The sequence below is a fragment of the Chrysochloris asiatica genome, unplaced genomic scaffold (assembly GCF_000296735.1).
Source record: "Chrysochloris asiatica unplaced genomic scaffold, ChrAsi1.0 scaffold00044, whole genome shotgun sequence".
In the NCBI taxonomy this organism is placed as follows: Eukaryota; Metazoa; Chordata; class Mammalia; order Afrosoricida; family Chrysochloridae; genus Chrysochloris; species Chrysochloris asiatica.
The window spans coordinates 8,764,613-8,777,570 of record NW_006408562.1 but is presented as its reverse complement, the minus strand read 5'-3'; the positions used below and the strand labels follow the sequence as shown (position 1 = coordinate 8,777,570).

Sequence of the window (12,958 nt, the reverse complement as noted above, 5' to 3'; positions counted from 1 at the left end):
AAACACAGAAGTCCTACGTGTAATGCAGCATTAGGGGCAAGGTGACCATTGTGAGTCTCAAACATCAACGTTACGTATCCAAAGCTGACTGCCAGCCATCATTCTGCTCACGGTCAATCCCAGTCTCCTGCTCTCCCTTCCTCACACGTAGAGACGGTATTTCCCAGCACATGCACCCGATCCTCTGTGGTCTGAGTTGCACGGTGCTTGGCTCATGGCTCTCAGTCTCTTTTTGATGGATTCCTTCATCCTAGTGTCCTGTCAGATAATCTTGTGTGGAGTCAGAGGCAAAAGAATCTCCATCTTCATTATCGGAATCGTCGCTGCTGTCGTTGGCAGCCGGCTCCCCGGTCAGGGCTATGCGAGCATAATCATCCGTGTCAATTGATTTGCAAAAGTGGATGGCGTATTTCAGTTTTTCCTCCAGCACCTGTTTACAGGAGTACCTGGGCAACTTCAGCAAAAAGAAACACGTGTACGATTCAGGAAGAAAATGGTCCGGGGGGTTGTATTTGTCCAATACCTGTTGGGGAAACATTAAATAGTCAGGGGTATAGGTACAAAGACAGGTCAGACTGCAGATCCATTTTATTAGGTACAACAGACTACCGACACCCAAAAAATAAATCATCATGTTGTTGGCTTAATTTTACCAGTTTTAGAAATATAAACAGAAGTAAAACATTAATACGATTAGAGTAAGATACAGCAATTGGTCATTATGATTCCTGTTTACTAATTAATACTGAGACTCAGTGGTTTCATCCATCCTCTGATGACACACGTGGGAACCCAGCTCTCCTGCCAGAACCTGGGAAAAGAGGGGACAGGTGAAGGTAATGGGCTCTGGCCCACACAAGGAGGTGCTGGTGAATTCATCAGCTTACCTTCTGCCACCGTGAATTAAGATAGTAAGAAGCCAGCAGAATTGTGAGCAAAGAGTTAGGAATTACCAACTTTTAAAAGAAAAACCATACGGACGGTCAGAGATCTCCCTGAAAGATGATTGCTTTCCTAAGCCAGCCAAAAGCTCAGACCAGGTTGAGCCTGGAAAAGTGCCCATTCCAAATCCTAACAGTGCACTGGGGACAGTGGGCACTGCACCCCAGTCCAGTCTCTTGGCACGGCCGGGGAACTCTTACAGGACAAGACAACAGAGCGCTTCAGGAGAGAGACACTAGGGGCAGGAACACCATATCCCTTAACTTAAAGAGCCCAGCAGGTCAAAAGAGTCTGATTCTAGACAGGACTAGGTCAGGGCCAGAGAAAAATTCTTGTTTTCAGTCTGATAAGCTTTCTGATTTTTTTTGTGGTAGGTCTCATATTACTGTCATTCATTCCAGTTCAACTGGTGGAAAAACAAAACTGCTTTATATACCACATGTGCTCCAGGTCCAGAAAAAAACAGGCATATTCTGATGACGGTCAGATAATTTTTCAAAGTCAGTAATGGTACTCAAGATCAGTAAAGGAACAAGATTCTGTATTCATAAAAATTTGAGCCATCAAATGAAATCAGTTAGGTATTTGTTATTTCATTTCAGTAAAGACAGCAACCCAGTCTGCTGCAGGGCTGTGTGCCTCTCCCCACAGCGGTGCACACAGCACCGTGAGCGTGGGCACAGTCAGCGAGCATTGTTGCATACCTGGATGACAAAGTCTCGGCCACGGAAGTCAGCGATGGTCCTGGGGAGCCTGGTCCGACCCCACACAAAACGCAGGAAGAGAGAGCGCTCCGTATTGGAGAAGGCTTCCATCACCTCCCAGAACCACTGGACCAGGGGTGCAGAGGGTTCGACTCCTTTGTAGGTAGCCACAGACTTTAAGAGATGCAGCGGGATGTCAGGGCTGCCACAGACCTGCAGAAGAGCACTTGGTCAGGGCCGGATGACACGGCCCAACCTTTCCATCTGCAGCAGAGGGCCTCCCATGTTTTCTTTCCACTGAGGCCCTTCTGAGGAGGGGTGTGGTCTCAGAATGTCCGGAAGGGCTGGTTCTGCCTGACTTGGTAGGTCCTGGACACCCCAGGGCACCTGGGCCTTTTTGCAGGCAGTGTGGTGAAAGGGCGGGGAGCATAGGAGTGAGGAGAGAGCACAAGCATGCTGCAAGTGTGCTTGGAATTCAGTAAGCACGCATGATCATCTTAGACTTCCAAGTGGAGGAGGAAGCTCTCGAGTGGCGCTGCTGCAGAGGGCAGTCCCCACCCCACAAGTCCAGAGGGAAGTTAACATACCATGGTCTCCAGTTCATATCCAGTGAACAGCGAGAGGAGGGGCACAGGCACCACACGGGCCATTCCTTCCCGAACAGCAGCCACCTGCTCGTCAAACTCATGGAGTCTGAAAGAAACCACTCACTTCACATCTCTGTTGTGATGCAGACCCACAGTGCTTCTCGTGGGACATCATTTACCAGACCGGCAGACACACATTCTAAGACCCCACCCTCAATCCTGACATGGACCCAGGACGGAGCCCAGACTTGTGCCTGTCCCAGCGCTTTGAGCCTGCATCATATCCTGGGACCAAGAGCCTGCCATGACACTAGTCATGCTCAGGACTTCTGATGCTGCGGCAGGAACTCAGAGACTGGCCTCAGTCAGACACAGGAACAAACCCACTGCCACCCCAACCGTCCACAGCCCCGCTCTCCCCGTCGGGGCCCCCAGGAAGGCATTATGCATCTGAGTGAACACCAGACGAAAAGCCCACGAACCTATAGTTCATGGCCAGGCGGCCATACTCTGCCCGGTTGTCCAGGGTGATGTGCGTGTGCTTGGAGCTCAACTGGATGTCCTGGCCACTTGCACTGGGAACTGTGAAGGGCAGACTCATGGCCTCAAACTCCGCCGAGGTCGCCTCGTTGTCACGGATGTACATGAGGCCAGGGATAAAATCTTTGTCCACCTTTGAAGGAGAGACGGCCCCTGTGCTAAGCTGGAAGGAGCCGAGTCCCACACTTCTCCAAGATGGGGCGTGAGGGGCCGAGGTGTGTGTCAGCAGCTCAGAGCAGCATCTTATATTAGCCTCTAAGGAGGTGTGAACCCACGGCTGTAAGTGGACTCTGAGTCACAGCCAACCTGGGGAAGGTTCCAAGGTTCTCCCGGAGCGGCTGCTGGGTTTGAATTGCTGACCTTGCAATTAAACCTGATGTTTACCCTCTACAGCAGCACACGCCTGGTAAACGAAGAAATCCCTGTACAGATGTGGTGCCACAGAAAGCGCCATGCAGGCAGGAAGGGCCCCACCTCTGCTCTAGGAACCTCCCCAAACGCAGTTCCTCACAAGAAAAGCAGCTACTTGTCTTGTCTGACAAGATGCTGTGTCACCAGACCTGGTGAGGTGCACAGCAACAAGACTAACGGTGACAGAACCCTCGGCTACTTCAACTGGGGCCTCCTGGCCAGCTGTATGGGCCTCAAAGGGTCCTGAAAGACAGAGTGTGGGGACCTCACCCCTTCACACATACACTCTGCTCCATGTCCCCAGTGGGGTGGGGGTGGGGGGCACGGTGCAGACCAACGGCAGGCGGGTTACCTCACTGAGGTCAGCAATGGTGAGGCTCATCCCGGCCAGCTGTTTCCAGACGGGCTCTGCAAGGCTCAGGCTGAGTGGACTCCCAGTACGGATGGCAATGCCCAGTAATACACCTGGTCATTCAGAACACAAAGGACACACATCACTCGTGACCAACTATGAAGTCCAGTACAGACTCAGCTCTACTGAGGTCCCAGCAACTCTATGTTACTCAGACATAAGTAACAGCCACTGAAGGGCCCATGCATGTTCTAAACTCTCCATTTATTCCTACAGGTCCAGTCTCTAATTATTATCAAAGTGCTACTTCATGTTAGAAACCTTGTCTCGTTTTTCCTCCAACAGAGGTTGCCTAAAGAGAATCAAGTCAGTATTTATATGATGGTACAACAAGCAATTACAGCAGTGGCTCCACCCAGAGCCCTAAGATGCAAGAGGCATTGTGGGGCTGGGTAACAAGCTCCCCCCAGTCAGGTGAAGGACCCTGAAAGTGAGAAAGAGAATACAGAAACACTGGATTTCTGATCCTCTAACCAACACCGCAGCTTCTCTCCTCAAATACCCCAGGAGATTAGGAATAAAAGAGGCGGGGCTTTCTTCTCTGCGGTCCCGCCTACACAGGGCGTGGAGCCACTCAGTGCACACCTGTAGTAAGACAAAGTCAACAAAAGGAAACACTTGGGCAAAGTAAGTGTTGTTGTTTGTTGCAAGTGCCACTGAGTAGGTTTCAACTCACTGCGACCCTGAATAGCAGGATGGGGAATCTTTTTTCTGCCAACAGCCACTTGGATATTTATAACATCATTTAGGGACCATACAATATTACCAACTTAAAAATTAGCCTGCGAACTGATTGTAAGGGTAGGAAATGTAAAGGTAGACGTTTTGTGGCAAAGGGAGGGGAGTGATTAACTTTGCACAGGCCCTTGGGACCATCAAGGGAGAAGAGCGGAGAACAGAACCCTATCCAGAGAAGCAGTGATGCCAGAGATGGAGGCAGAGATGATGACGTGGTGAGATGGAGTGGCTGGGGACTCTAGACTCAGGGAGGGAGAGGGGCTGTGTGCTGACAACCTGGGGAGGCAAGCCTGCGGCATATAACCTTTAGTTGGTGGATGATGCATGGAGGGGATTGGAACCATGGCAAGAACACGATATACAATGGGATCAATGTGAAGCTAATGTTCTCCCATGTAAACTACCACGTAATTCACAACAAAGCGTTAAAAAAAAAAATTAGCCTGCTATAATGTGATGGCTGGAACTGCAGTTACCTTGGCAGGGCCAGGCCAAATGATTTCATAGGCCTTGTATGGGCCACAGGCCATATGTTCCCTACTCCTGCTGTATAAGGTTTCCAAGGGGCAGCTGGTGAGTTTGAACCAGTGGCCTTGTGGTTCAAACTAACCATGTGGTTTAGTGCATAGCCCACAGAGCCATACCAGGACCATATCACTGGTCTCTAACAAGGCCAAACCAGGAAAAAAGGTAAGCACGGGAGAGCAGGCTTGCTGGAGTGGCAGGGGATGAATCTCTGAAATGACTGCTCTGAGACCATCTTTAAACCTCAAACCAAATACAGCCCCTCGAAGTCGTCTTAAAACCAGACAACAGTTGAGCTCAACAGAGAGTATCTGTCGTGAGCGTTGTGCTTTCTTAAGACCTCTGTATGCAGAATCATACTGATAACTTGGAAACTTAGCAAACTCGGGGGACAGCGGTTTATGTGAGCAGGGAAGAACAACTCAGAGGAGTGTGATAATGACTGCGCAGCTCAGAGTGTGATCAGCGTCAATTCATTTACACGGAGAGACTGCTGAGCGGGTGTGTGTTCCACTGTGCAGATTCTCAACCAAAACCACCATGAAATCGATGATGTATACAGAAACGGCACCCCAGCCAGCCCAGCAAGCACCTACCTAGGAAGCGGAACATGCTCGTGTGCAAGGGTGCCCGGGCAGCAGGGCTGAGCAGGTAGCAGTCGCGGTTGGCGCCAGACTCGTCTCTGCCATTGGGCGTCACGATGAGAAGCGGGGTAAGGCCATTCTGGAGCTCCTCGCAGATCTCAGCTATGGACTCGCTGTAGCCACCGCCGCAGTCATCCACGGACTCACCTCAAGGGAAAGGAGACCAGCCACTCACTGACCAGGGACACTACGGGACTCACAGGCCCGTCAGGACACGGATGAAGGGCTTACCTACAAACTTGACTTTCCAGACTCGGTGTGGAAGGAGGAGGCTGTCTGGACTAAACGCACTCATTTTGCCACACATCTGCCCAAAAACCGACTTGGTGCCATCAGGGCCCGCCAGCCCTCCTTTACTCCGTGAACGTTTGACCTAGAAAAAGGAAAACATGAAAGAGCTGCAGCAGCCAGCACACAGCCCCACCGCCGGTCCAGGTTTGCAGTGAGACGGGCAGGTACAGGTGACCCCCAGCTCATGGCAAGCAGTGCGTTACCCTTTACCCTTCATTCCCTGTGGCACTGACTAGAGCTGGGGGAAGCCGTGGACATGAGCCAGGCTGGGCACTTACTTGCTCTATAGAACCATTATGTGTTGTAGGAAGAAACGGGGCTTCCTCCTCAATGGCTTTGTTGGCAAAAGGCAGGCAACTCGCACTTCCAAGGTGGTCATGAATGACACACAGTCCACAAGGTTCTGGCCTGAGAGAGGCTAGGCATCAGCACTCCACCATGACCTCACTGACTGACTGGGACCTCCAATGATGTAACAAATCGGATCCTAGTGTGGCACCACAGAGTGAGCACTAGACCCTAAGGTCAGTTTGAACTGCAAGGCTGGCTGTTCAAACTCACCAGCTTCTCCTTGGAAGCCCTGTAGGTCCTCCCCAACAATTCTCATCCTACACAAAGACCTCTGAGAAGATCAATGAAGGGCTGGTGAGCCTCTGACCAGGCTGTGTGTCACAGCCACTGTAATGATGGCAAAAACCAAGTCACAATGAAACGCTGAAGAGAGATGCAATCACAGGAACGTGCGTTTTATATGGAACCCTCTAGTTGAAGTCTCAGAAGGAGCTCTGGTAGCGTAGTGGTTACGAATCGGGCTGCAAACCTCAGGGTCAGCAGTTGGAAACTATCAGCTGTTCCGAGGGAGAAAGATGAGGCATTCTGCTACAGTAAAGATTTATAACCTCGGAAACCCTGTACAGGGTCGCTATCAAGTCAGAACCAACTCCATGGCACATAACAGTAACAAGCGGAAGTCTCATCATTCAACTTCTCTGAGTTACAGGTGAATGTGAGCAGCGATGCTCCTGACACTACACATCAGCACCATCACAACACTGTGTTCACATTGTAATGCTGAACAGTGACACCAGTAACGGTAGTGGGTTTCTGTGGAAACAACTTGGCTACATGCCACACACTGCTCAACAGTGCAGCCTCAGCCACATGCTGCGGTCAGTGTCTACGGTACACAGGACGCTCACAGGAAACCAAGCTCCAGAGATGAAGGACTGTGTCTACAGTGTCATAGCAGCTGCAGTGTGAGGAATGACAAGTCCTGGCAGCGGTGTGGCTCATCCTGTGAGGGCACAGGCAACACAACCAAGAGGAGACGCTGGGCCGGTCATTCACAGGTGGATTAACTGATTTTTAATTTGTCTTTAATCTATATTTCCTGATTTTTCAGAAATGAGCACACATTAATTCTGCAATTTTAAGGCAATTAAAGTTATTTTATATGCAGTGTTTTTCATATCCTGTTGTAAAGCTAATTCAAATCCAAAACAAATAAACAAAAAAGCATCTAGGAACATGGCCCACGTTGTAGGTAGCATTTCTAGGACTTTCCATTTCTGGGAGGAGGCAGGTGGTGGCAGTGGCTGGGAAAGGCAGAAGCCAGAAACAGGGGCCTACTCATGGTCTGGTTCAGCTCGGTACTTCTTGTCTTGAGTTTAACTTGGATTCATTGAGTGTTTTTATCCTATGTCTAGTTTTTGTCAAAAAAAATTTCTACTTTAATGTTTAGCTTTAGAAGAGCACAATGTCCTGAGTAAAAGTAACCTCCTCTGAAACTTCCACCACTCGTCTGTCAGTATGTCTGTCACACTGCTAGCTTGCCTGTTGCAATCATTCTGGAAGCTATGTCACAGGTATTTTCAACGTTAACAGGTTCACCCGAAGTAGACAAGTTTCAGCTGAGCTTCCAGACGAAAACAGACTAGGAAGAAAAAGACACAGACCACTTCCAAATATTTAGTCACTGAAAACCTGATGAATAGCAGTGAACACTGTCAGCATCAGAAGATGAGCCCCTCAGGTTAGAAGACACTCAAATTACGACTAGGAAAGAGTTGCCTCCTCAAAGTACAGTTGACCGTGATAACATGAATGGAGTAAAGCCTTCTAGACCTCCATTTACTGATGGGGCAAAATTCAAAATGAAGAGAAATAACTTCAAAGAGCCATTAATAATCAGAAGATGGAAGGTACGAAGTATGAACCTGGAAAATCAGAAACGATCAAAAATGAAATGAAACACATGAACCTTGATGTCCAGGCATTAGTTAGATGAAATGGATTCATAATGGTCCTTTTGAATCAGATAATCACATGGTCTATATTTGGGATTGATGTTGTCCAGGACGTCATTCTTCTTGGATCAACTATCAACACTCAAGGAAGCAACAGTCAAGAAATCATAACAACATATTACATTAGGCAAATCTGCTGCACAAGACCTTTTTCAAGTGTTGTGAGGAGCAAAGATATCAGCTTGAGGATTAAGGTGCTCCTGACCCAAACCATGGTATTTTCAATAACCTCATACGCATGTGAAAGCTGCACAGTGAATAAGGAAGACCACAGAAGAATTGATGCTTTTGAGTTACGGTGCTGGAGGAGAATATTGAAAGTACCATGGGCTGCCCAAAGAACCAACAGATCTGTGTAGTGTAGTCAGAATGCTCCTTGGAGGCCAGGATGGCCAAACTTTGTCTCTCATACTTTGGACATATTGTCAGGAGAGACAAGTCGCTGGAGAAGGATCTCATGTTTAGTAACGTGGAGGGTCAGAGAAAAAGAGGAAGACCCCTAGCAAGAAGGACTGGCAAATGGCAGCATCAATGGGCTTAAGTGTGGCAACAACTGTGAGGTTGCCACAGGACTGGGCAGTGTTCTGTTCTGTTGTGCATAGCGTTGCTATGTGTTGGTACCACTCCATGACACCTAACAACAACTATTTGGGAATGACAAATTGAAGAGGAACGGAGTTGCATTCATTACCACTAAGGACATATCATGATCAGTCATGAAGTACAACACTGATAGGAAAATATTCATATACCTACAAGGAAGACCAGTTAATACCACTATTATTCAAATGTATGCAACAACCACTAAATTCAGTGATGATGAAATTGAAGAATTCTACCAATTTCTTCAGTCTGAAATTGATCAAACATGCAATCAAGAAGTATTGATAATTACTGGTGATTGGAATGCAAAGGTTGGAAACAAAAAGGAAGGATAAGTAGTTGAAAAATATGGCCTTGGTGATAGAAATGATACTGGAGATGACATGATAAAATTTTCCAAGACCAATGACTTTTCCACTGCAAACACCCTTTTTAAACAACATAAAAGATGACTATACACATGGATCTCATTTCATGGAATACACAGAAATCAAACTGATTCCATCTGTGGAAGACCAGAGTAAAAGCTTCATATCATCAGCTAAAACAAGTCCATGGACAGACTGTGGAACAGACCATCAATTACTCTATTAAGTTCAGGATGAAGCTGATGAAAATTAAGACAAATTCACAAAGCCAAAATATGACTGTGTACATATCCCACTGCAATTTACAGATCATCTGAAGAACAGATTTACTGCATTAGACACTAAAGACCAAAGACAAGAAGTGTTGTGGGATCACAGCAGGAACATCAAACGAGAAGAAAGCAAAAGGTCATTAAAAAGAAAGAAGGAAAAGACCAAAATAGATGTCACATGAGTCTCTGAAACTTGCTCTCCACTGTAGAGATGCTAAAGCAAATGAAAGAATTGAGGAGGTAAGAGACCTGAACAGAAAATTTCAAAAGGCAGCTTTAGAAGAGAAAGTCAAATACTATAATGAAATGTGCAAAGACCTGGAGTAAGAAAACAAAAAGGGAAGAGTACGCTCAACATTTCTCAAGCTGAGAAAACTGAACAAATTCAAGCCTTGACTTGCAACATTCAACAATGGAGAAAACATCAAAAGAATATGGAAGGAGGCCCTGCTCCTCACCTCTGCACCATGCCTGCCATGGTAGGCTCTGAACAGTCGCTGAAGCCGACTGCACAAGAGCCCTGTGCCGTTGTGGCCCCACGGCGAGCTGCAGTACCTGGGCCAGATCAAGCACGTCCTGTGCTGCGGCGTCACGAAGGAGGACCGCACAGGCACCGGCACCCCACCTGTCTGTGTTTGGCATGTAGGCACGTTACAACCTGAGGTATGAGTTTACTCTGCTGACAACCAAGTGTGTGTTCTGGGAAGGTGTTTTGGAGGAGTTGCTGTGGTTTATCAAGGGATCCACCAATGCTAAAGAACTGTCTGCCAAGGAAGTGAAGATCTGGGATGCCAACGGGTCTCGAGACTTTTTGGAGAGCCTGGGATTCACCACCCGTGAAAAAGGAGATTTAGGCCCAATTTATTGCTTTCAGTGGAGGCATTTTGGGGCAGAATATAAAGAGATGAATTCAGATAATTTCAGGTCAAGGAGTGGACCAGCTGTAAAAGGTTACTGACACAGTCAAAACCAACCCCGATGACAGAAGAATCATCATGTTTGCCTGGGACCCAAAAGACCTTCCTCAGATGGTGCTGCCTCCCTGCCATGCCCTTTGCCAGTTCTATGTGGTAAACGGTGGGTTGTCCTGTCAGCTGTACCTGATGTCAGGAGACATGGGTTTGGGGGTGCCTTTCAACATTGCCAGCTACACCCTGCTCACCTACATGATCGCACACATCATAGGCCTGAGACCAGGTGATTTTGTACATACTTTGGGAGATGCACATACTTACATGAATCACATTGCGCCCTTGAAAGTTCAGCTCCAGCGAGAACCAAGACCTTTCCCTAAGCTCAACACTCTTGGAAAAGTTGAGACAATTGATAATTTCAAATCTGAAGACTTTCAGATTGAAGGACACAATCTATATCTGACTATTAAAATGGAAATGGCTGTCTAGAGAGCCTGTTGTTTCAAGGAGGGTGTTGTCAACTGTGAGGGTGGGACTGGGTGCCCAGGCAAGAAAGTTCTTTTTGCTATAATGGACAAAGGAATTAGATCAAAACTACCTATCAGTTACCTATCAGTTAGTCGTTATTAAAAACGGCTTCCTTTGAAGCATGCTGCCAAAATAATATAACTGTGCCAGCTCTTCTAACTCATTGCGGATGTATGAAAATGGTAAAACTGTAAATGTTAGGAAAGTGAAAATTTATGTGCTCTTAACATAAACATGTATATGCACTTCAAACCCTTATCTTTATATGAAGGTCACTGAATTTCAAGAATTCTTTAAATGATTCTCTCAAACTTGAGTGAGCTGAATAACACCATCAGTCATATAGTGTAGTTACGAACATTTAAAGTTATTTGCTTTATCTATTGTTATAATAAAATGATAGTCTGTATTTGTCAATTTTTTTTGTAATCTCTTATTGTCATTTATCTGCCAAGTTCTTACCTAAAATTACTGCATCTGACTAAAGCACTCCCAAACAAACATTTGCTGTTGTTTGGATGCTACTTAAAAGAGTTAGAATCTACATTTTAGAAATGCTGACTAAATTATATTTTGTCCTATTTATCGTTGATTCATCTAATTCTAGTAACCTTTTATCATTAAAAGTTAAGCTGGTAAACTTTTTGTTATACCTATTTTTCCACAGTAAAAGTTTTAAACGACAAAAAAAAAAAAAGAAAGAAAAGGAAGGAGTCTTCACGTCAAGCATCAATGCTATCCCCTCTGTACACACGGTTGATAGGGACAGGCAACTTAAGACACTGGCTACCTAAATTGGGGGAGGAGGGGCTAGAAAGGCACAAAGTGGCTGGCTTACAAGTTTTCAAGAGGGAAAGTGTTTATTTTCAGAGTGCTGGGGGAAGGTAGACTCCCCACTGAATAGTTTTTCATCTTGTCTAGATGAATCTGGTGAAAGGAGATGGTGATAAAATTTTTATGATTCACAAGTAATTGTTATCATGACTAATTGTGATTGTTTCAACTGTAAAGGTAGAAGTCTGTGACATAAAGGGGGGACTTAATCTTACAGTCCAAGAACAGAGGACCCTAGGACCATAAAGGGAGAAGAGCACAAGTGGAATGGGGGACCCTAACCAGAGAAGCAGTGACACCACAGATAGAGGCAGAGGTGAAGGCGTGAAGAGAGAGATTAGTTGAGGACTCTTACATATTCCTGAGTGCTTTTGTATACATAAAAACAAACAAACAAACAGAAATAATACTATTGAATGGTGATGCATGGAAGGGACTGTAACCATTGCAATGAAATGAAATATGATAGGATGAGTGTACAACTGATGTTCTCCCATGTAAACCATCACTCAATTCATAATAAAAGTTTTAAAAGCAACAACAATGGCTGACAAATAAGGAATGAAAACAGATCAACCCACAAAGATCCTATTTCCTTGAGGCAGGGCCCATTCATTGTATAAAAGGACAGCTGGCTGGGGATACCACACCAGACTCAAGAGACAAGACAACCTGTTCTTTTCTGCATACCAGGTCCAACCACCTTTGACTGCAAAAGCAGCCCTGCATCCCACCCCCCAGCTTCAGCAGCAGCAAGTCAAACAGCCTTGCCAGCCTCCACCTCAAGAACCATGTGTCCCCAAAACCAAGGAACCCTGCCACCCCAAGGTGCCTGAGCCCTGCTACCCCAAGGTACCTGAGCCATGTCTCTCAACAGTCACTCCAGCACCAGCCCAGCAGAAGACCAAGCAGAAGTAAAGGGTGCACATGTGACCTGGAGAAGCCAACTTCAAGATGGAAGTGGGACCACTTCACTATTGTGCTTATGCATCCGATTTGCCTATTGACTGCAATTAACAAACTGTCACCTTGAATCCCCCTCCCTACTTCATTTGACTCCTCTAAAAAGATTCCCCTCACACTCAGTCTGGATTGCTGAGTCTCCGAATTAGAATGGGGAAGTCTTAGTATCTGAGCTAGTTTTCATCTACTCAGGATATATCTGAAAGAGGATGCAAAGTGGAAACAATTGAATCAGCCCTGTTTTGCCCCCATTGAATTCATTTTCAATTCTGGAGAGAAAAAAAACAAGATGGAAGAAATACAGAGAGTCACTGTACCAAAAGAAATGGTCAATGTTCAACCATTTCAAGAGGTAGCATATGATCAAGAGCCAATG

General features: G+C 46.4%; 1 protein-coding gene and 1 pseudogene across 1 annotated transcript in view; one reads left to right on the top strand and one right to left on the bottom strand.

The window, feature by feature from the left end:
- Positions 1 to 250: 250 nt before the first annotated feature.
- HERC2 (HECT and RLD domain containing E3 ubiquitin protein ligase 2) overlaps positions 251 to 12,958 on the bottom strand; it is a 259,545-nt gene continuing 246,837 nt past the window's right edge. Inside the window, exons 86-92 of the mRNA XM_006861873.1 lie at positions 5,735 to 5,876; positions 5,456 to 5,650; positions 3,537 to 3,649; positions 2,716 to 2,906; positions 2,234 to 2,339; positions 1,647 to 1,859; positions 251 to 523 (exon numbers count right to left, since the gene is read on the bottom strand). Coding sequence (XP_006861935.1) covers positions 251 to 523; positions 1,647 to 1,859; positions 2,234 to 2,339; positions 2,716 to 2,906; positions 3,537 to 3,649; positions 5,456 to 5,650; positions 5,735 to 5,876 — 1,233 coding nt within the window. The remainder of the gene's footprint in view (positions 524 to 1,646; positions 1,860 to 2,233; positions 2,340 to 2,715; positions 2,907 to 3,536; positions 3,650 to 5,455; positions 5,651 to 5,734; positions 5,877 to 12,958) is intronic.
- LOC102830961 lies at positions 7,322 to 10,746 on the top strand (annotated as a pseudogene).